The 24,977-nt window shown below is 41.8% G+C and overlaps 1 protein-coding gene across 2 annotated transcripts in view; it reads right to left on the bottom strand.

The window, feature by feature from the left end:
- The window catches only part of dym (dymeclin), a 417,844-nt gene that overhangs the window by 363,061 nt on the left and 29,806 nt on the right, over positions 1 to 24,977 (bottom strand). For both annotated transcript variants that reach the window (XM_078222397.1, XM_078222407.1), the window contains exons 3-4: positions 1,601 to 1,653; positions 804 to 897 (exon numbers count right to left, since the gene is read on the bottom strand). In XM_078222397.1, the coding sequence (XP_078078523.1) occupies positions 804 to 897; positions 1,601 to 1,653 (147 nt within the window). The remainder of the gene's footprint in view (positions 1 to 803; positions 898 to 1,600; positions 1,654 to 24,977) is intronic.

Genomic DNA, 24,977 nt, shown 5'->3' with positions numbered 1-24,977 from the left:
TGCGTCCATCCACAACAACTTTTTTTTAATATCTTACTTTCTAGTTAGTGATGCTTCCAGGTTAAGGGTCACCAGATAGATAGATCAAAATTTCTTATTATCCAAGAAAATTACTATTGATCCCTTTACAACAATTGCAAATTCTTAAAAGTAATTTCCAAATATTCTAAAAAACAATTATAGATTTCTTAAATTCATTTCACAGAATGTGGGCATCGCTGGCTAGGCCAACAGTTGTTGCCCATTTTTAAATTTCCTTGACATTTTAAATGAAAGAACAAATTTTCCTCACTACTGCTTCTGGGTCAAAAGTCCTCAAAGCTCATTGAACTAAATAGAACATTCACAATAACCATTTTATGTGCTTGTGTAAAAGAATGAAAGCTGTAGTTGTCCCACTCATTTTAGAGGCTTTCATTTATTGAATTAGTTGTAGATCTGGCAACCATTTGCTGCCTGGGGGAGTGGGGGTGGGTTATTGTTGTTGAAAGACAGGGTTAAGCACCACTGGAGAAGTTGGTCAAGTCGCCTCAACATGACATCTGTTCCCATGAATGAAATGGACGTTAACATTAACTTGGAAGCAAGATTTGCATGGAACAAGATAAATATTTCAGGCTCTACAAAACTGGAGTGCCCTCACCAGAGTGCACGTCTGGGCAAAATTTTGATTGAACAGATTGAAATAAAGTTATTCTAACGGAAACTGAGAGCAGTAATAGTGCTGGTGCAGAATCTGTCAATTTTTCTTTACTTAAGTAACTTTGACAGCTTTGTACATTAATAATACTTCCGTGACTTACTCTTGGCATTCAGCTGAGATTTTTAATTCGTTGGTTCTACTGAGGAAAATCTTAACAAGAGCTTGTAAGTTCTCTGTGCGAGAATTGTTCTCAACTGAAAGAAAAATACAAAAACTCAGTCCCATTTAATGAACATTGAGAACATGCAAGTTTTTATTCAGAAAAAGCTCTGAAAGTTAACGTGCTTATTCAAGAACAGATTTATAAACATTCCAAATTCACAGTATGCAACCTAAATATTTTCTAATTTAAATGAATATAGCAAATGAAAATTAGATGTTTCTCAGAGGATTTCATAAGGATAAAGAGTTAAAATTTCCTTTTTTTGATGGACAGCACAACACAATGGGTTACAGTGCTACAGCCATACGTTGCTCAAATGAAGATTTTTCTTGCACAAAACTGAACAATAAAAATAGACTATTTGAACAAAGAGGACAGTGGACAACATCTGCATGTATGCTTTCCGACAGGGATTAGTAGCGAATGGAACCCTTGGAAATCTTGGCCATCACTATGCCCATGTTCCCCCCATATCCCCTGGAACTCTCTTCTGACTTCCTAGAGGTTCCACTCTGCTTCATGTGAAATCACTACACTGAGCATGACTTGTGGATTGAACTTGAACATTTCAAATTGATCTTCTGATTAAACCTCTGACATCAGGAAACCAAAAGGGAACCAGTAAGTTTAATTACATTTCTGCAAACAATGACGATATCAAGAAGAATTGGAAAGTTACGAAATACAAGTCAATAGATTTGATATGATATGATTTAAGATATGAATACACTTACTTAGTGATTTGCAGATCGAAAGTGTTGCCTCTTCCAAGAGCTGTGTATCAGCACTGCAAGTGAAGGAAATTATAACATTTAATTTTGTATTGTCCGTCAACAAGTGTACATTTACTTTGCTGATCTTATGGAGATATTAAGAAAAATTACTTATAGAATATGAATAATGCTGAAAAGAGGGATATTGCCAAAGCTTTCCACCTTGCATTCAATCAGGACAAACGCAAGAAGGTCAAATTTCAAACTCATCAGTTTTATGCCACACTTTTTGTAATATTGATAATTAGAAGTAAAGATTTCAAATAGAATTCCTTACATAAATATCTGTAATGGCAGAACACGGTCATCACATTTTCTTAATCCAATTAACCCGCTTAAAATAATCTGGAAAAGATGTCTCCATTATTCTTATTTGCTGAAATTTCTATAATTCAAAATTTTTTTTTTTTAAGGATCACACATTTTAACAAATTTCATCTAATTTTTATGTTGATGGTTAATACTGAATCTGCAAGTGCAGAAACTTGAAATGGAAATCCTGTTTGTAAACAAGTGTCAGCAAAGGAAGTTTCTGAAGTCCCTAAATTCCATTACGACCTTGTATTGAAAAATATATTTAACCAACTAATCCACAATGTGTGGATTTATTTGAAAAAAATGACAACTGCGCATTTCTGTTATGAACTGTTCACAGACCGACATCAAGAGCCAACAGTATCAGTGATCTGTTTGTATGCTTATTGTCAAGACCCTCTCTCCACTCACATTGTCTGTACCTTTAAGACTTGATTACCTGTAAAGACTCGCATTCTGACCATTATTTTGTAAATTGAGTTTGTGTCTTTATATGCCCTGTTTGTGAACAGAACTCCCACTTACCTGATGAAGGGCAGCGCTCCGAAAGCTAGTGGTTTTTGCTACCAAATAAACCTGTTGGACTTTAACCTGGTGGTGTGAGACTTCTTACTGTGTTTACCCCAGTCCAACGCCAGCATCTCCACATCATATTGTCAAGAAACCAGAGATTGATTACCGAGAATTATTTTTCAAAGACAAACACCAGTTAATTCTGTAAAAATTTCAGTTAAAGTTTTGTCTGAATGATTGTTGCTTGCTGTTAATTTTTTTCTATTTGCATATAAATGCATGGAAACTATACTCAAACAGCCTTCAAACCTTAGCGCAGCAAAGGGTGTTTTTTTGTTATTCCTGCCCATACCAGAACACACAATCAGGAAAACGTGCAAAAACACGTAGCCTAGTTTGTGGCTTTTCATCTCATGCTTTGGATGTTCAATTTCCCTCAATGTGCACTTGACATGCATAAAGATAGTAGAAGCACAGGGTTTAGCTTTAAATGCTGCATGGCAGGGACATAGAGAAAAGAATTGCTAATGATGTGAAAGGAGTAGGGGTAACCCAAGAGCATTAAATAGTCAGCAGAATTTTCATAGGCAGACAGCTGATGTGTGAACTGAAGTGGGAAATGGCATCTGGTGGACAAAAGGGATAAAGGCAGTTTGGGACCCAACTGCTTGGGAACTTCACTCCAGAAAGTAGCTGAATCCCACCCAAAAGCCTCCAGTTCCAGGCAATCAGAAAGGACAACAAGAATCTGTTCCACCTGGCTTCTGGTCTGTTGGGCCCTGCCACTGGAACTGTTCGATTCTTCCTTCACCCCCAAATGGTAAGGCTCCCTTCTCATGCTCACAAAACATTTCCCTCCTCCAGAATCTCACACCTCAAGAATGCCTTCCCCAATTCTCTTAGATCACAAGATCCTTCCACAATAATCATGGGACCTTTTCCACTGTTGGCATTTCTGATACTTCTTCCCAGTGCCCCCAGAGTCTGAAAACTCCCCTAAGCATTAATCCCGATTCCAGTAATTACTAAGGCTCTTTCTGAAGCGCTCCTGTATCCCAAGGTTACCTTAGTGCAAATAAATTTGTGCCATTGGTAATACTACATTTCAAAATACTAACATTCTTCTAATTCCATGGGACAGCTACTTGATTACTATAAATAAAAACAGCAAACCTTAGAAATACTCAGCAGGTTAAGCAGTATATGAGGAGAGAGAAACAGAGTTAATGTTTCAGGTCAATGATCTTTCACCAGAAAGGGTAGGAAGCTCGGTTCCTAAACCAAAATGAAGAGAGTCTGGTTCAGCCTCAGACAGAGGAGCTGAGGTAGGCCATTCAGCTGATTAAGCCCGTTCCACCTTTCAGTAAGAATACAGCTGAATTGCATCCTAATTCAAATTTTGACCTTGGCTATAAATTCCTTAACAATTTTGGTCATCAAATTCTTTTAATTTCATATTTTAAAATTATTAATTGAACTAGCTTTTTATGAGTGTTTGCATGAAGAAGTGATGTTTAACTTTTAAATGGCTTGGTTTTGATTTTAAGGTTATTTTCACTTGTTCAAGATTGTCCCTCAGGTGCAAAAGTTTTTATCTATTGTATCAATTCCTTTTCAAAATCCTAAAAGCCTTCTTGAAATCATCCCGTAATCTTCTATATTTGAGGGAAGACAATCCTAGTTTATGCAATCTGTCAGAACATAACGCTTCATTTAGATCGGAAAATTGCACATGACATTTTTATTGAAGATAGGTGAGAGGGGGAAACCAGAAAATTATAGGTCTGTTAACCTAACATCTGTTGTAAGGAAGTTACTAGAGTCTATAATTAAGGATAAGGTGACTAAATACCTTGACAATTTTAAGCTAATTAGGAAACAAATTTTTTTTTAATGGGTACGTTCTGCCTGACGAATCCAATCAAATTATTTAAAGTAGCGACAGGGAAATGTTTGGATGTTATTTATGTGGACTTCTAGAAGGCATTCAGTAAAGCGATTGCTAGCTAAAGCTGCAGCACATAGAATTGAGGACATACAATATTGACTTAGAGATTGGCTAAGTGGCTGGAGAGTGGGTAGCAATATTGGGGTACTTTATAATTGGCAGTTGTGACTGGTGGCATTCCCCAGGAATGTGTTGGGGACTTAACCATTCAACATAGTTATTAATAACTTAGACAATGGGATAGAAATTCAACTATCCAAGTTTGCCAATGACAAAAAGATGGTATAATAAGCAAATTGGTTGGAAGTATAAAACTACAAAGATATATTAAAATGAAGTTTTGCACTAGATACTGCCTTTCGGATGAAACATTGAGTCCCTGTTTGTCCCTCAGTGGCATAAAAAATCCTATGACACTATTTTGAAAAGTTGGTGATTTATCCTTCGTGTTCTGGCCAATATTTATCCCTCAATCAATATCACAAAACAGATTATCTAGTCATTACTACTTACTTCTTTGTCACAGCTTGTTGTGCTAATTGGTAGTTCTGTTTGCTACATTACAACAATGATTGCTCTTCAAAAGTGCTTAATTAACTGTAAAACACCTGGAGACACTGTGGGCATGAAAGGTGTTATATAGATGCAAATTTTTTTTCTCAGCTAGTTAAATACCCTTCACAATCTACATTGAATTGCCCATTTATTCCAGTGATTTGCAGCAGTAAACATCTACTCCTACTGAATTTTCTGTTACTGTACCATCCACTTACACATTTTACTGAGTTCATTTCTACATCTTCAGTTGGCCATCAGACACAACTGCTCCCTCGTGGTTCTGAAAATTTACCAAAATTATATTGAGTTCTGAATCTAAACCATTAATGTCAGGTAGAATTGATAAAAGTAGAACAGCTTGAGGCTCCAGCATCCATTTCTGGGCACGCTGCACACTTCACTCCACCTCAAAATCACTCTTGCAACAAATGGACTGCAGTGATTCAAGGCAACAGCTCACCGTCATCTTCTCTAGGGCAATTAGGGTTGGGTAACAAACACTGGCCTAGCCAGCAACATCCACATCCTGTGAAAGAATTTTAAAAACTTCTTCCAGTTCTGATGGAAGATCAACCTGGAACATGAATTATTTCTCCCTCCATATATGGGTAAGATGGCTATAGAAGGATATGGGCCAAATGCAGGCAACTGGGACTAGCTTAGTAGTGGCATGGATAAGTTGGACTGAAGGGCCTGTTTTCATGCTGTAAACCTCTATGATTCTATACGCTCCTGACCTGATGAGTGCAGCAATGCCAACCCCACAGTCTTGTAAATCAAGAGATAAACTCTTTAGAAAAAAAAAGAGATTTTGTAAAAAATCGTAAGTAGCTTTTTTTTCTCCAAACATAAACCAATACAGTTGGTATTTGATAGTTTATAAACCTTATTAGTGGCTTACTTAATCTTTAACAGGTCAAAGTTCTTTACAATGACTATATTATTGCATCTGAATATCTTCATAAAAAACTTTTCAAAATCACACCCGTTAGCCATACCTGATTACTCCACCATTCCTCATACCAGCCAACTGAATGAAATGTTACCAAAGTGAACAGGTTGAAGGGGCTGAATGGCCAATTTCTGTTCCTGTTTCTTCTTATGTGGTATTCCTAGACTCTACTTGTCAAAGAACAAAGAACAATCCAGCACAGGAACAGGCCCTTCGGCCCTCCAAGCCCGTGCCGCTCCCTGGTCCAACTAGACCATTCTTTTGTATCCCTCCATTCCCACTCCGTTCATATGGGCTATCTAGATAAGTCTTAAACGTTCCCAGTGTGTCCGCCTCCACCACCTTGCCTGGTAGCGCATTCCAGGCCCCCACCACCCTCTGTGTAAAATATGTCCTTCTGATATCTATGTTAAACCTCTCCCCCTTCACCTTGAACCTATGACCCCTCGTGAACGTCACCACCGACCTGGGGAAAAGCTTCCCACCGTTCACCCTATCTATGCCTTTCATAATTTTATACACCTCTATCAAGTCTCCCCTCATCCTCCGTCTTTCCAGGGAGAACAACCCCAGTTTACCCAATCTCTCCTCATAACTAAGCCCCTCCATACCAGGCAACATCCTGGTAAACCTCCTCTGTCCTCTCTCCAAAGCCTCCACGTCTTTCTGGTAGTGTGGCGACCAGAACTGGACGCAGTATTCCAAATGCAGTGTGGCGACCAGAACTGGACGCAGTATTCCAAATACTTGATGAATGGTGAAGACTGAGGAACCTACACAATATCTCACTGGAGATTAGCCAACTGAAGCACTGAAGCTTATAAGTAGTGTGGCTTGGCACAAGTCACCTTTTTCCAGCTTCTCCTTCAAGCAACTGGGTTACTTCAAAAATGAAGTTGCTGAAATTCCAACTTGAACAAAGAAGGCAGCTGAGGCAGATTTATAGTGAAACACACTATGCCTAGGCACAGGTCCCTGTCCTAGCCCATCAGCAATGTAATGACATCAGACTCCAATTGGTCAAGTCCCCTTAGAGCGGGAAAACGCTGGTCTGAACGTTGGTTGAGGTGACTAGGAGGGTGAGAGGCCGCAGAGGCAAAGATCCTGTGTTTTACTTAATCTAGTTTTGCAAAAAACGCAGACAGCAAGTTTCTCAATCTCGACCCAGGGCCGAGGAGGACAGGCCAGCCATGTAGCCAGCAACAGTGAGGCAACATGAGATGCAAGGTGCCTCCAGGGCCAGGTGAAAAAGCCACAAGGTGGTGAGCCAGCCCATCAGGACTCGTGGCAGCTGTCAAGCAGCAAGGGGAGCAGGGACGACAACTCCCAGGGTTGAGGAGGGGCAGGCCGGCCAGGCAGCCAGCAACAGCAAGGTGAGGTGCTGCTGGGACCGGGTGAGAAATGTCATGAGGTGGTGAGCCAGCCTGGTGGGAATTAGGGAAGCAGCAAGGGGAGCAGTGATGACTCAACTCCCAGGACTAAGGACAGGAGGCCAGTCAGGTAGTCAGTAAATGTGGGGTGTGAGGCACTGCCGGGGCCATGCGTGAATAGTCATGAAGTGGCAAGCTAGCTGATTGGAACTTGGGATAACTGTTGAGCAGCGAAGGGACCAGGGGTGACTCGGCGTCCAGGGCTGAGGTGGGCAGGCCAGCTGAGCAGCCAGCAACAGCAATGTTAGGAGTGAGGCACTGCTGGGGCTGGGCAAAAAAAGACCCAAGGTGGTGAGCCAGCTGGTCGGGAATTGGGGCAGCCTTCAGCAAGGATGCCTCGACCGTCAGGATTGAGAAGGGCAAACCGGGCAGGCCAGCCGGACAGCCAACAACAGCGAGGCAAGGTGCCGCTCGGGCCGAGCAAGAAAAGTCACAAGATGGTGAGCCAGCCAGTCAGGACTCGGGGCAGCTGTCGAGCAGCGAGAGGGGCAGAGGCTCAACCCCCAGGACTGAGGGCGGCAGACAAGTCAGCAAGAGCGAGGCACCTCCGGGGCCCAACGAAAAAGGTCACAAGATGATGAACCAGCCTGTCGGGACTTAGGGCAGCTGTAGAGCAGCGAGGGAGCAGTGGCACCCAACCCCGAGGGCTGAGTAGGGTAGGCCAACCAGACAGCCAACAACATCAAGGCAAGATGCAAGGCACCGCTGGGGTCAGGAGAAAATGCTACAAGGTGGTGAACCAACCGGTCAGAACTTGGGGCAGCCTTCAAGCAGCGAAGGAAGCAGGGACAACTCAATCTCTTGGGCTGAGGATGGCAAAAGCCTACCATTTCAGAAAATTTATTAAAATCAAGATAATGAAATATGAAGCGACACCATCAATCTGGTAGTCAAAAAAGCAGAAAATTGAAGGTGCGGCAAGAGGACAAAGCTAGGCAAATAGACAGTTTGTCATTTTACTTTAAAAATTTGAAGTATTGATCAATGCACAAACGACCCTTTCATCCTCATTCATCAAAAGTAAGGATAAATTATCTGATGACTTAGTCTTGCTGATTTCCAGAGGAATCACATCACCTGAAAAAGTTGAACAAGAAGTAGCATCTGACATGGCAATAGAACTACAAGATAGTTCTTCTGTTGACGTGAGGGAAGAAACCTACCAAAATCTGTTCCACTAGGTATGATAGAATATTTTGTACTAAGTAAATCAAAAAACTTAGGTAACATGGAAAACTTGAGAAAAGAGTTTGAGACCAGAGCAGGTTAGATGTCTTCATAAGTCCCATTTGCTGTAGGTGAAGAGAAGGGAAATGACAGAAATTAGAAATGGGTTGATTTTTTTTTCAGTAACCTCTAAGGTAGTTTACTGTTAGATTTGCAAATTATTCCCTGACCCTTCATCAACGGATACACTAACTGGAGAATTGTTGGAAGATATATTGCTGATCATGAAACGTCCAAAACTCATATTAAAGCTATGTATGAGTTTGTCTAAAGATGTACATTATCTGGAGGAATTGACTCTCAGTTTGAAAAGAAGTGTTTTTACTGGAGGAAAGCAGATGTTGCCACAGTCAAACTGCTGTCTTCTTTGGGATGACCTCTAAGAAGACATGATGAGTCATCAAAGTCAACTCAAAGAGGTAATTTTTTTTAGTCTGCCTTGAATATCATTGAATTTGATGAACTTCTCAAAGAGCATTTGAAAAGTTATCAATATTGTTTACACAGGAAAGGCCAACTTTTTAAACACACAAAACCTGCAATCACTTTATTACTATAATGGCAGAGTAATTCAGAAACCAATTCATTAATGAAGTAAAAGATGTTTTCTATGTTTTTTCTATGTTGCTTTTTTCACTCTTTTGTGGAATCATTTACTTCAAAGGATCATAGAATCATAGCATTTTATCATGGCCAATCAATCTGACCTGAAGGATTAATACTGTCAGCAAATCACTGCAAAATGTTGATACAACTTTATTGAATGCTGCACAATTGTTAGCTTCAGTTAAAAGTTTTGTCATAGAAGTCTGAAATGACCATTGCTTGGCGAAAGCAGAGACACTGACAAAAAATACAAGTCCCTCTGATGATGAGTCCAAGACACTGGAAGATGAAACTAGAAATAATTACATCACTGTAAAAGGGGAAAACGTCATTGTTGAGGCTTTCAATGTTATTTGTGACACAATAATGGTGCAACTGCAGAGAAGCGAATCTCTGAAGAAAACGGTTGATTTTTTTTTGCATGGTTTTCGACAGAGGTTTGGATGAAAATACCAAAAGCCACTGCAGTAATAAATTAAGTGAATTCTACCGTAAGGACATAGACTCAGATCCTTTTGAAGATGAAGTGAAACAATTCATTCATTTCATCAGTAATGATGAGCTCTGTGCTTCGAGATCGCTAGCTGATTTGTACAGACTAGTATGTGATGATTTGCAGGCAATCTTTCCAAATGGGGAAACCATTCTGCAAATATTTTTAACCATAGCATCCTTACAGTGCAGGAGGAGGCCATTTGGCTCATTGAGTCTGCATTGACTCTCCAACAGAGCATCTTACCCAGGCTCTCACCCCCACCCTATTCCTGTAACCTCACGCATTTACCCTGCTAATCCCCCTAAGGGACAATTTAATATGGCCAATCCACCTGACCTGCCCATCTTCAGACTGTGGGAGGAAACCAGAACACTGGAGAAAATCCATGCATACACGAGAATGAGCAAACTCCACACAGTCATCCAAGGCTGGGAATTGAACCCTGGTCCCAGGCAGCAGTGCTAACCATGCCACCCTTTAACCATTACTGTCACAAATGCTTCTGGTGAGCGTTCATTTTCTGTATTGAAAAGAGTTAAAAATTATTTGCTAAGTACAGGAACATTTGACAAATTCATTAATATCGATGATGGAAAGCGCATCTTCACCCACGATTTTACCCACAAATGATGTAAGTGATTTTTTTTGTGAAGAAAAAGTGTAGACGAAAAGCTATCTAAATTGCCATGCCAACAAGGGATGAAGCAAGAAAATCTTAAAAATCTGTTCATCTCTTATTTAAATTCTGTTTTTCAAAATGGACTATTGCTGATCTGATATAATGGCTGGTCATATGCTGATAGTCCTCACTATCATCACTCCTGAGACTAGCCTTCAGAAAGTCTCTTCAGGACAAAGAACAGAATCCTGCAGACAGAGCCACTGACATTGGAATTGGACATTCCACTCATGTGAATTTATGGCAATAACTCCTTTGATTTTGTGAGGAGAAGCAAGTTAATTTTTGAAACTAAATGATACTGTGAAATATACAGAATGGCAGTGTATACATCTTGTCAATTGGAGTATTTGCTCCTGTTCTCACCTGTGCTGCTGCAATGTCATTGGCTGATTTTTTTTCCATCTCATTGGTCATCAGCAAGTTCCAACACACACATCACAATATTGACAATAAGCTTGGATTTCAATTCAGCATTATTCATACAGGCATGTTTTTACAAGCTAAAAAGCACTACAGCAGTTAAGCAGTGATCAATCTGGGTATTTTTGTGGCTTGTGCCTTTGTGTTCTGTGGGGCGAGGGTGGGTGGAGTCAGGAGGGGAGTGACATCATTGGAGGTAGCCCCGAAATGACAATGAGCACGGAGCCCCACAAAGCATAAATCCGCCTCTGGTAGCCATGTGTCTGGTAGCAAAGAGCTAATTAAGAACATCAGTTGAATCTGAACTGCACAGAGGTTAAAAGGTTTTGCAAAATCCTGAGACTTCAGAGCCCTCTATAAAATCATATGCCGTGCGCTTAATTTTGCTGAGAAATTGTGTCCAGCGTCAATTTCACAAGAGTTGGCATATCTGTGACTGCAGTAAGCAACAACAGATTTAACAACAGACGCATCACAGCCCTGTTGAATCAAACATCCAGTTCTGCATATTTGCCAGAAAGTGTCACACAACAGAAATTTGAAATTGGAAGCCTAGTCCATTTTCTCTTCCCTAATTCTATGACACAGAGGCCAATTGTAACTCCCCACCACCTTTGCAGCCAAGGTCAGTTAACTGAGCATAGACTGGGGGAGTGAACCTGAACCTTCCTGATCTCTGTGGTTCAGCTCCACCCTGGGCAGCAAATTTATTAATGAGCCATGGGGGTAGTACATTATTTAGTTCAACATATGAAATTAAACTGTGAGAACAGCAGAACAACATACATAATTAGTTCAGAAAATATAAATCAAGTTATACTCTTGTATAAAATGATGTGGATGGTGAATTCCATGCACTGAAATAACCAGATATCCTGGGATGTACAATATCACTTGATACTAACCAGCAATATCAAAAGCGGCTGTTGTCAAATGTTTCAAAAGTAGCTCTATATATAATATAAATATTAGTTGTCTGTCAGAGTATTACAGGGGTAACCTAATCTCGCAGTTCAGCTGGCAAATTACTTGAGCTTTGGTCTCGCAGTTTGTGATGTTATCTGAACTCCTCGATTAGATTACAGTCTTTTAATCCCCTCCCTGACAACCATCCAGTATTTATCCTCAGTTTACTCAACCACCAATTTTCTTGCTATTTATGGTCCACAAATGCATGAAGTTTTCAAATGGTACCCAGCTTCCAATAACAGTGTCATATCACTTTGGATAAAGTAATTAATGTTAAGACATTTCCTTAAACTCACCAAGGCTTCTTCGACAGCACCTCCCAAATTTATGACCTCTTGTCAGCTGAAAAGACAAGGGCAACAAGTGCACTGGAATATCACCACCTGCATGCTCCCCTCCAAACCACGCACGGGGGGGCACAGTAGCTAGCACCACTGCCTCACAGCACTAGGAACCCAGGTTCGATCCCCTGCTTGGGTCATTGTCTTTGCAGAGTCTGCATGTTCTCCCCGTGTCTGTGTGGGTTTCCTCCAGGTGCTCCAGTTTCCTCCCACAGTCCGAAAGATGTGCTGCTTTGGTGCAATTGACCATGTTAAATTCTCCCTCAGTGTACCCAAACAGGCGCGGGAGTGTGGTGACTGGGGAATTTTCACAGTAACTTTGTTGCAATGTTAATACGTCTACTTGTGACACTAATAAATAAACTTTAAAAAATCAACCATCATATATCACCAATTCTGTAAACTTTAGGATAGTAATGGAAAAAGATGAGTGTTGTCCTATGGGTAAGGTGCTGAATTGGGGGAAGGCTAACTACAGCCGGATTAGGCAGGATTTTGTGGCTGTTGATTGGGAGAGGCTGTTCGAGGGTAAATCCACATCTGGCATGTGGGAGTCTTTTAAGGAGCAGTTGATAGGACTGCAAGACAGGCATGTGCCTGTAAAGAGGAAGGATAGGAAAGGTAGGATTCAGGAGCCGTGGATAACCAGTGAAATTGTGCGTCTAATCAAAAAGAAAAAAGAGGCATACATGAGGTCCAGGCAGCTAAAAACAGATGGAGCACTGGAGGAATACAGAGAAAGTAGAAAAGAACTCAAACAGGGAGTTAGAAGGGCAAAAAGGGGTCATGAAATGTCCTTGGCAGATAGGATTAAGGAGAATCCGAAGGCATTTTATACATACGTTAGGAACAAGAGGGTTGTTAGGGAAAGAATCGGACCTCTCAGGGACAAAGGAGGGGAAGTATGCTTGGAACCAAAGGAAGTAGGAGAGATCCTAAATGAATACTTTGCATCAGTATTCACAAAGGAGGGGGACATGTTGACTGGTAGTGTCTCAGAGAGGTGTGTTGACCCGTTAGAAAAATTTTTTTAGGAAACATTAAGATAGACAAATCCCCAGGGCCAGATGGCATCTATCCTAGACTCCTCAGGGAGGCAAGAGATGAAATTGCTGGGCCTCTAACAGAAATCTTTGTCTCTTCACTGGACACAGGTGAGGTCCCAGATGATTGGAGGATAGCAAATGTGGTCTCGTTATTTAAGAAGGGTAGCAAGGATTACCTGGGTAATTATAGGCCGGTGAGCTTGACATCCGTGGTAGGGAAATTGTTGGAGAAGATTCTTGGAGATAGGATATATGCACATTTAGAACTGAATAATCTCATTAGCGATAGCATGGTTTTGTACGAGGGAGGTCATGCCTCACAAATTTGGTAGAGTTTTTTGAGGAGGTGACAAAAATGATTGACGAGGGAAGGGCCGTGGATGTCGTCTATATGGATTTTAGTAAAGCGTTTGACAAGGTCCCTCATGGCAGGCTGGTACAAAAGGTTAAATCTCACAGGATAAAAGGTGAGCTAGCTAGATGGGTGGAGAACTGGCTTAGCCATAGAACTGACGGTAACAGTGGAGGGGTCTTTTTCCGGTTGGAGGTCTGTGTCTAGTGGTGTTCCGCAGGGCTCTGTACTGGGACCTCTGCTGTTTGTGATATATATATATATATATATATATATATATATATAAATAAATGACTTATATATATATATAAATGACTTGGAGGAAGATGTAACTGGTGTGATCAGTAAGTTTGCGGACGACACAAAGATTGCTGGAGTTGCGGATAGTGATGAACATTGTCAGAGAATACAGCAGGATATAGATAGGCTGGAACATTGGGCGGAGAAATGGCAGATGGAATTTAATCCAGATAAATGCGAAGTGATGCATTTCGGTAGATCTAATGTAAGGGGGAGCTATACAATAAATGGCAGAACCATCAGGAGTATAGACACACAGAGAGACCTGGGTGTACAAGTCCACAGATCCTTAAAGGTGGCAGCACAGGTGGAGAGGGTGGTGAAGAAGGCATATGGCATGCTTGCCTTTATTAGACGGGGCATAGAATATAAAAGTTGGCATATGTTGTTGCAGCTGTATAGAACGATGGTTAGGCCACATTTGGAATACTGCGTCCAGTTCTGATCGCCACACTACCAGAAGGACATGGAGGCTTTGGAGAGAGTACAGAAAAGGTTTACCAGGATGTTGCCTGGTATGGAGGGTCTTAGTTATGAGGAGAGATTGGGCAAACTGGGGTTGTTCTCCCTGGAAAGACGGAGGATGAGGGGCAACCTAATAGAGGTGTATAAAATTATGAAGGGCATAGATAGGGTGAACAGTGGGAAGCTTTTTTCCAGGTCGGAGGTGACGAACACAAAGGGTCACGGGTTCAAGGTGAGGGGGGCAAGGTTCAACACAGATGTCAGGGGGACGTATTTTACACAGAGGGTGGTGGGGGCCTGGAATGCACTGCCAAGCAAGGTGATTGAGGCGGACACGTTAGGATCGTTTAAGACTTATCTAGATAGCCACATGAACAGACTGGGAATAGAGGGATACAAACGAATGGTCTAGTTGGGCACATAAGCGGCGCAGGCTTGGAGGGCCGAAGGGCCTGTTCCTGTGCTGTTTTGTCCTTTGTTTAATCATTTATCAACGCTGTATCAAAATCCTGGAACTCCCTACCTAACAGCAGTGTCGGAGTACCTTCACCACACGAAGTCATTCAAGTTGGCAGCTAGTTCACCACTGCTCTCCCTAGGGCAACTAGAGATGAACAATAAATGCTTGCCTTGCCAGTGACACCCATAACTTGTGAATGAATAAATATAAAAATGAAATTAGCAACCTCACATGGTCCTTGTCCACTGTACACAAAGTCAAAGGTTAAAGGACAGAAACTGAAGATTGGGGGATAGAGAGGGTATTAAGTTGCGGCCTTCATACCCCAGGGGCACTAAGGCCAATTGTTTTTTCTCTACTGACAAGTCTGCTCAGATCAAGAATTGAACACAAATCACACTTATCTGAAATTCTGATCAAATATCGTAGTTACTCACTGGGGCGAAGTTTCCGGGGGGGGGGGCATGGCCGGAAAATCCCATCAATTGTCTTTACCAACTGAAATTGAGATATCCAAGGAGTCTAAATGTTATCTTTAATAAAAATGTGTAGCAAGATAGCACATTCTCTGCTGTGATAGTGTCACCTGCTCACAATTCTCTACAAAGAGTTATCAACAAGAGCTGTGTTGTTGAAGAGTGTATGGAGTTGCTTATGCACATAAATTAGAGGGCAATAGGATAAAGAATATGAAAGGCAAATCATAAAAGCAAAATACAGCAGATGCTGAACATCTGAAAAACAAAATGCTGGAAAATCTCAACAGGTCTAGCAGCAGCTGTGAAGAGAAACAGAGTTAACGCTCAAGAATCATTCTGGGCTTAAAATGTTAACTCTTTCTCACAGCATCTCAGCACAGATGCTACCAAGCCTGCTGAGATTTTCCAGCACTTTGTTTTGAACTTATAATAGGCAAGTCAGGCCAGGATACTCTCACAAACTGCTCTCACACCACTGAAGATACTAGCGTATCTTCTAGATGTTGCCCAGAGTCAACATTATACAGCGCAAAAGGAATCCCTTTCAATCCATCATGTCTGTGCCAGCAATTTGAAAAAGCTATCAAATTAGTCCCCATAGCCATAGTATATTTTTCTTTTAAAGTTTTAGTAGGCTTACATTAACACTACAATGAAGTTGTGAAAAGTGTGCTTTGAATTCCTTTTTGAAAGTTACTTAAGTCTGCTTCCACCACTCTTTCAGATCATAACTCATTGCATTAAAAAAATCCTCTCTCAGGGTTTAATGAAAAAATAATTTTTGGAACTTGCACAGAAGTGGAACAAAAATATTGGGAGCTGAATTTGAAATCGGATTTGACGTGAGAGGTAACACCTCTGAAAAATGCCTTTTACACGGGAATAAGAAAAACTATGACATTGCATTACAAGGTTGCATTGCAGTCCTGGTACTAATCTTAACGACCAACAATTGGGTTCATCTCATGGGGTTCAAGGAGGGAATGGCACGGGGGCAGGGGGGAAAAGAGGAGTGGAAAGCAGCTACAATGAGAAAAAAAAGTCTATAAAATCTCCTATAGTTTCAGGTTTGTTAAGATCTGTTCAATATAAGCAGCTCCAAGATATTACATTCCAACTCCAGACTACTCCAACTCCAACTCCATCAGTGCAATCATGAGAGGGGTATATTCCAAAAGAGTAAATGTATTCACTGTACAAATTTGTCATTCCATAATACAAATTCAGTTCCATGTTATTCAATCCCAGATTAGAGCAAGCTGTGTATGCAGGGTAGCTTCGAAGAAAATAATGTGATATCAAAAGAGACCAATCAGCTCATCCAAAACCTTCTTTCCAACAGAGCCCAAGCTGCAAAAGATTTAAAAAACATGCTCATTCTGATCTTGATCCACAAGTAGCAAACACCCAGTTGCTCCTGCACGCTGATCAGCCAGCTCAAGAACAGTATTCAGAGGGATCACCAAGCAGCCCATAACTGATTATATCTGGCCTGATGAAACATGCTCTGGCGCACACAATACTATCAGCATTTCTGCTACTAGTTGTTGTTCTAAGTCTCTTGCATTCTATCTTATTTACGCTCACCACAGTTGTAGCTACAGGGGTAGTTCAAAAAGGAATTATGTAAAAATCTGTTTCTTAGACTCAACAAACCACACACAAGTTAAGTTCTTTGAATCTAATAATCATCTGGGGAAGGAGGAGATAGTGGGCCCTATTTAACCATTGCGTCGCGCCCAAACATAGTAAAGTCGGGTGTGAGGCTATTAACGCGATCCGCGCCCGTGTCCACGCAGATGGCCACTTTACCGAAACCCGGGAATGGCGGCGATCCGATTCGCACCCGGAACGGGCGCAACGGCGATTTAAATACATTTGCATGTATTTCAATTGAATTAATGATGTAATGGGGGGGGGGGTCGGGGGTCGGATAAGATGTATCTCTGGTGGGGGGGGCAGGGAGTCGCAATCGGTCTGGATAGCGGGGGGGGGGGGGGGGGGGGGGGGCGGGCGGGGGGGCGGGCGGGCGGATAAGGGGGACAGTGATGTCTGTGGGGGCCATCATTCCCGCTTTTCGCTCCTGAGCCGCTTTCTCCGGCCCGGGAGCAATCTGACATGGGCACTCTTTTTCAAATTTTTTCCAACTGCACATGCGCAGTTCAGAGCTCCGATTGTTTTGGGCGCACTGAGCCCCGCCCCACAGCGCGATTCAGACCCGTGATTTTTTTTCAGGCTGAGTGTATATGGGAGCAACTGAGAACAATTTTCCAAGTCGGATCTGAATTAAGCCCAGATTCAGCACTTAGAATGAAAATGGTAAAATCAGGCCCAGTATGTAATTTCAATAGCAAAAAATGTAACAAAAACCAAGACAGACAAAGAATTTCAGTTTAAGCATTAGGAATGGACCATTCAGCCCTTGAGCCTGTTCTACCACTCCATTAAATGGTGCTTTATCTGCACCTCAACTCCATTTACTCCCGTTTTCTCCATCTACCTTTGAAACCCTTACCCAACATATGTAATCAATCCCAGTCTTGGCCCTGCCCTTTGGGAAAAAGAGACCCAGATTTCCACCAGCCTTTAGTGTTTGAAAAAAATGCTTTCTGATTTCACCCCTAATTTTAATTTTATTTTGGTCTCTTGTTCTGGATCACCCGCACCAGAGGAAATAAAACTGAGCATTTTCAACACCTCGATTAGAATAGCCCCAACCTTTTAGAACATAGAACATAGAAAGCCACAGCACAAACAGGCCCTTCGGCCCACAAGTTGCGCCGATCACATCCCCACCTCTAGGCCTATCTATAGCCCTCAATCCCATTAAATCCCATGTACTCATCCAGAAGTCTCTTAAAAGACCCCAACGAGTTTGCCTCCACCACCACCGACGTCAGCCGATTCCACTCACCCACCACCCTCTGAGTGAAAAACTTACCCCTGACATCTCCTCTGTACCTACCCCCCAGCACCTTAAACCTGTGTCCTCTCGTAGCAACCATTTCAGCCCTTGGAAATAGCCTCTGAGAGTCTACCCTATCCAGACCTCTCAACATCTTGTAAACCTCTATCAGGTCACCTCTCATCCTTCGTCTCTCCAGGGAGAAGAGACCAAGCTCCCTCAACCTATCCTCATAAGGCATGCCCCCCAATCCAGGCAACATCCTTGTAAATCTCCTCTGCACCCTTTCAATGGCTTCAACATCTTTCCTGTAATGAGGTGACCAGAACTGCGTGCAGTACTCCAAGTGGGAGTAAACTTAAGAAAATATAAATCAAATTTATGCAATCTGTACCACTTAAACCTTTAAGCCCAATATAACTGCACAGTACCAACTCCAAAGCCAGTTTCTCCTTCCTGAGGTATAATACCCAACTGTCAACACAGTACTCCAGAACAAAGGTTCCAATTCACTTCTCAACTATAATCCCTTTAGATAAAAGGTGGGTACTTTGTTTATCTTTTTAATTGCCTGACCCATAACTTTTGATCTCTAGGACATCTTAGCGGGTATCTCAAAGATGCACTGGCACCCTCCGGAAGTCCTCATGTAAGGATTGCACAGCAACTATCTTGCAAGTTCAAATTTTAATTGCGCAATTGCATGCACTGGGAACCATTCAATACTCTGATTTAAGTTGTAGTCTTCAGATGGTTCAGACTTTCTTACCATCGGACCATAAGAAATAACAGGAGTGGGCCATTCGGCCCCTCGAGCCTGCTCCGCCATTCAATGGGATCTTGGCTGATCCATTATTCCTCATATCCACTTTCCTGCCCTTTCCTCATGACCCTTGATTCCCTTACTGATCAAATATCTATCAGCTCCCCTCACTCTCTTTGCAAGATCACTATGTCCAAGAGATCCACCTTCTGCTTGTTTGACCCAATTCCCACAAAACAGCCTCCCTTGCTGACCAACATAGTCGACTGTTCTTTTCCTCTGGTGCTCCTGTCCACGTCCTTTGAAATCTACTGTCATCATCCTGTCCTTGCAAATTATGCCCTCTCCAAATTTATTAGCCAAAGTCACCTCCCAAATCAAAGCCAATTTTTCCTGCAGCTCCAGGCTGGAACTCCTGTAATTAGGTTTTCACTGTTGCTAAAACACTGAAACAGCCCTAATCAAAGTCACAAATGAAATCCTCCTCATTCTGACTTCCATGCAGCCTTTGACATGGCCAACCACGCTATTCTTCTCTAACAACCCTCATCAACTATGGGGCTGTCCCCACCTAATTCCAATCTTAATTATCTAGTTGTACAGCAACAACATATCATATGCCCCTTAATAAAATGTCCCAAGGCACTTCAGAGGAGTGCTCCAAGACAAAATTTGCCATCGGGCCACATGGAGGAAATATTAGATCAGATAACCAAAAGCTTGGTCAAATAAGCAGTGTCTTAAAGGAGGAAAGCGAGGTAGAGAGGCAACAAAATGAGGGAGGGTATTCCAGACTTCAGCCTTGGCAACTAAAGATGCAATCACTAATGGTTATGTGATTAAAATCAGGAATACTCAAAGGCCAGAATTAGAGCACAAAAAAATTCTGAATTGTGGGGTTCAAGGGGATTATCAAGATTGGAATGGTGAATCATAGAAACCCTACAGTACAGAAAGAGGCCATTCGGCCCATCGAGTCTGCACCGACCACAATCCCACCCAGGCCCTACCTCCATATCCCTACATATTTTACCCACTAATCCCTCTAACCTACGCATCTCAGGACACTAAGGGGCAAATTTAGCATGACCAATCAACCTAACCCACACATCTTTGGATTGTGGAAGGAAACCAGAACACCCTGAGGAAACCCATGCCCTCTTTTTGGGAAAGAGAACCTCCAGGTGTAGTGTTCTGAGGTACCTACTGCCCTCGTTCTTCTAGATGGTAGTGGTCGTTGGTTTGTAAGGTGCCGCCTAAGAAGCCTTGGTGAGTTACTGCAGTGCATTTTGTATGATGGTACAGGCTACTACCACTGATTGTTGGTGGTGATGGGATTGAATGTTAGTGGAAGGGGTAGCAATCAAACGGGCTGCTTTGTCCTGGATGGTGTTGAGCTTCTAGATTGTTGTTGGAGCTGCACTCATCCAGGCAGGTGGAGAGTATTTTCATTACACAAGTTTTGAGCCACAATTTTCTCCAATTAACATTCGTCAAAGTCATCGCCTTCAATTCACCACAAATTCTTTACCCTCATCATTGATTCTATTTCTATTTCTGGCCACTGACTCAGACAATCAAGTTCATAACCTACTGTATTTGACCATGTTTCCAACCCCAACATTTTCCCCATTATAAAACACATCCTTCATCTCTGTTAATATCGCTCTTCTCCACCTCTTCCTCATTCCATTTCCCTCTCAAAATTTCGCTTTTGATTGTGCTAACTTGGGACTTAATTATTTAACTGCTCTCCTAGTGGGTCTCCCCTCACCCATAAACCTAAGATTATCCAAACCTCTGCTACGTATATCCTAACTTACTCCAAGTTTCATGCATTCATCATCCCTGTGCTTATGAACATATATTTCACATGCTCTCGAATACTTGTTCGAAACCTTTCCACTTCTCTCTTTCCCCCTTCTAAGACCATACAGATAATCTACCGCTTTGATCAAGCAATTAAGTTCTCCTCCTGATGTCTTCTTCTTTGGCTTAAAGCCAATTTTTGGCTGCTTATGCTCCTGTGAAGCGCTTAGGACTTTCTCTTGTATTAAAGGCATTATAAAAAAGTTATTATTGCTGCACCAGACATAAAACTGTGTTAAATTATTGCCCTGATTTTTATCTTCCTATTTTATGCAAACATTAGAAATCTGAAAACAAAATTTCAATTCTTTGTATGGACCAGAATCATTGAATCTTACAGCACCATTTGCCCCATTATGCTTATGCTGGCTCATGAAAAAGCTGTGCAATTTAATCCCAAACCCTAACTTTTCCCCCTTAACCACACTAATTAGTGCCCTTCAAATATATGCTCAATGTCATTTAAAAGTTCCTACAGACTACAACAATTATTTAACTATAGAACATCTTGATACACATTTATTCGATGCCATTCATGACCAGCATATGGTCTACAACCAATGCATTGGTTTTAATTTTCCAACATTTCCCAAGTTCTGGAAAGGTCCAAAGATTGGAAAAAAGTTCCTCTATTCAAGAAAGGAGATGACAGAAAGCAGGAAAGTATAGACCAGTTGGCTAAACATCTAGAAATCATAGAAACTCTACAATGCAGAAGGGGGGCTTTCGGCCCATCGAGTCTGCACCGACAACAATCCCACTCCAGGCCCTATCCCCACAACCCCACACATTTATCCCGCTAACCCCTCTAACCTACACATCCCGGGACATGATGGGCAATTTAGCTTGGCCAATCAACCTATCCCACACATCTTTGGACTGTGGGAGGAAACCCATGCAGGAGGATGTGCAAACTCCACACAGTGACCCAAGCCAGGAATCGGACCTGGGTCACTGGAGCTGTGAGGTAGCAGTGCTAACCACTGTGCCACCCCAAATGTTTTCTATTTGTCACAGAAAAAACCTTGGAGTCTATTATTAAGGAGATTGTAGCTGGTCACTTAGAAAATTTCAATACAATCAGGCAAAATCAACATGTTTTTGTGAAAGGGAAATCATGTTTGACTAATTTATTAGAGTTCTTTGAGGATGTAACAAGAAATGTGGAATCTGTGAATGTGGCTTACTTAGATTTCCAGAAAGCATTTGACAAAGTGCCACATCAAAGGTTACTACACAAAATAAAAGCTCATGGTGCAGGGAGTAACATATTAGCATGGCCAGAGGATTGGTTAATGAACAGTAAACAGTAGGCATAAGTGGGCCATTTTCAGGTTGGCAAAAATGTAACAAGTGAAAACCACAGGAATCAGTGCTGGGGCCTCAACTATTTACAATCTGTATTAATGACTTGGACGACGGGCTTGGACACGTGGTTGTAAAGTTTGTTGATGACACAAAGATGGGTAGGAAAGTAAGTTGTGAATAGAACTTAAGGAGTCTGAAAAGGGATATAGGTAGGTTAAGTGAATGGGTAAAAATTTGGTAGATGGAATATAATACTGAAAAATGTGAACGTGCCCACTATGGCAGGCAGGAAAAGTAAAAAAGCTGCAGATTATTTAAATGGAGAGAGATTGCAGAATTCTGAGGTGCAGGGGGGATCTGAGTACCCTAGTACATGAATCACAAAATGTTAGTCTGCAGGGTAAAGCAAGTGATTAGAAAGATAAACGGAATGTTGTCATTTACTGCAAGCGTCATGGAATATATATGGTATATTTTGCCACAATTGTATAGGGCGTTGGTGAGACCACATCTGGAGCCCTGCGTACAGTTTGAATCTCCTTATTTAAGAAAATACATAATTGCATTAGAAGCAATTCAAGTAAGGTTCACTCGACTGATTTCTGGAATGAAGGAGTTATCCTAAGAGGAAAGATTGAATCACAGAATCATAGAAACCCTACAGTGCAGAAAGAGGCCATCTGGCCCATCGAGTCTGCACCGACCACAATCCCACCCAGGCCCTACCCCCATATCCCTACACATTTACCCACTAATCCCTCTAACCTACGCATCTCAGGACACTAAGGGGCAATTTTTTAGCATGGCCAATCAACCTAACCCGCACATCTTTGGACTGTGGGAGGAAACCGGAGCACCCGGAGGAAACCCACGCAGACACGAGGAGAAAGTGCAAACTCCACACAGACAGTGATCCAAGCCGGGAATCGAACCCAGGTCCCTGGAGCTGTGAAACAGCAGTGCTAACCACTGTGCTACCATGCAGCCCATACTGGACCCGTTTGCATTGGAGTTTAGAAGATTGAGAAATGACACAACTGAAAAACATAAGACCCTGAAGGGACTTGATAAGAGTGGATGCTGAAAGGATATTTCCCCTTGCAGGAGAGACTAGAACTAGGGAATAATTTAAAAATAAGGGATCCCCATTTAAGACAAAGATGAGGAGAAATATTTTCTCTAAAGACCCCAAGTCTATGGAACTCTCTTCCCCAGAGAGTAGTGGAGGCAGGGTCACTGTATGTTTGTACGGCTGAATTGGATAGTTTCTTGATTGACAAGGGAGTCAAAGGGTATTTTTTTTATTCAATGGTGTCACAAGTAGGCTTACATTAACACTGCAATGAATTGTTAATATAAGCCTACATTAGGGAGAAGCAATGGCCTAGTAATATTATCGCCAGACTATTAATCCAGAAACTGAACTAATGTTCTGGGGACCCAGATTCGAATCCCACGACGGAAGATGGTGGAATTTGAATTGAATAAAAAATATCTGGAATTAAGAATCTACTGATGACCATGAAACCACGGTCAATTATTGGAAAAACCCACCTGGTTCACTAATGTTCTTTAGGGAAGGAAATCTGCCATCCTTATTTGGTCTGGCCTACATGTGACTCCAGATCCACAGCAATGTGGTTGACTCTTAGCAGCCCTCGGGCAACTAGGGATGGGCAGTAAATGCTGACCAGCCAGCGACGCCCATGTCGCACGAGTGAATAAAAAAAGTTCCTGTGAAAATCCCTTAGTCGCCATACTCCGGCGCCTGCTCGGCTACACAGAGGGAGAATTTAGTATGGCCAATGTGCCAACCAGCATGTCTTTTGGACTGAGAGAGGAAATCAGAGCACCCGGAGGAAACACATGCAGACACAGGGAGAAAGTGCAGACTCCACACAGACTGTGACTCAAGCCAGGAATCGAACCCGGGTCCCTGGTGCTGTGAGGCAGCAGCGTTAACCACTGTGGAATGAAAGCGCATTTGAGGCCGCAATCAGATTAGCCATGATCCTACTGAATGGCAGAGCAGGCTAAAGGGCTGAATAGTCTACCCCGAATCCTAATTCATATACAAGTACTTTTAAAATGTAGTCACTGTTGTTAATGGAGCACAGCATCCAGGTGTGCTTCACAGGAGTAAAAACAAGTTATAGTCCAAATGGCTGTAATGAAACACATTTTCCTTTTGTATAATTTCTGCCAAAAATTCAAGCAGCAAAGTAGAGATTCATTTCTATCAAGTTTAAAGGTCATGTTTAAAAAAAAGACTAGAAAACGAGATGTCAACAATCTTATCATTTTTCCATTTCCTCACTATTTCTGCTCAAGTTGAATTCCATGGAGTTGCATCACGTGATTCTCAGACAAAATAAAATGATCTTTTTCTGCATTTGACCTATGATATCTAGATCATTAACTATGGGACAGCAAACAATTATATTTGTTTTGGGCTAGGTCAAAGGCTCCTTGCCCACTGGAGTCTTGCTGTACAATCACTGATAAATTACGACTGGTGTTAAACAGCCAGGGCTGGGAGCACAATGGAAAATCTGTAAAAAACCAAGCTCAGGTTTCTAGTCAAAGTGTGGGAAAAATCTGTGGCATCCATGTCGTTCTGTGAATGTTATTATAAGAATGACTATGCCTTAGACACAAACATTGCAGTACCCATGTCTTATTATTGCTGGCCTCCACTGTCATTCCAGGAAAACAATCTTTTTAAGTTTTATGAACTGTAGTAATAAGTTCAATACTATTGATTTTGTTCTTCCCTGCCAACGTCTTCTTCCCATCCATAATGCAAAGACATTATAGTTTTTGGGATACTGCAGTGCACAAAATGGCTGTCTATATACAATGAAAACACTTTAAAAGTAATTTATTAGCTGCAAAGTACTTTAGGATGTCCTGAGGATGGGAAAGGGACTTTAT

This window comes from Mustelus asterias, chromosome 1, assembly GCF_964213995.1.
Source record: "Mustelus asterias chromosome 1, sMusAst1.hap1.1, whole genome shotgun sequence".
Classification (NCBI taxonomy): domain Eukaryota; kingdom Metazoa; phylum Chordata; class Chondrichthyes; order Carcharhiniformes; family Triakidae; genus Mustelus; species Mustelus asterias.
The sequence above is the reverse complement of the archived record's forward strand: the minus strand, read 5'-3'. Positions and strand labels throughout refer to the sequence as shown.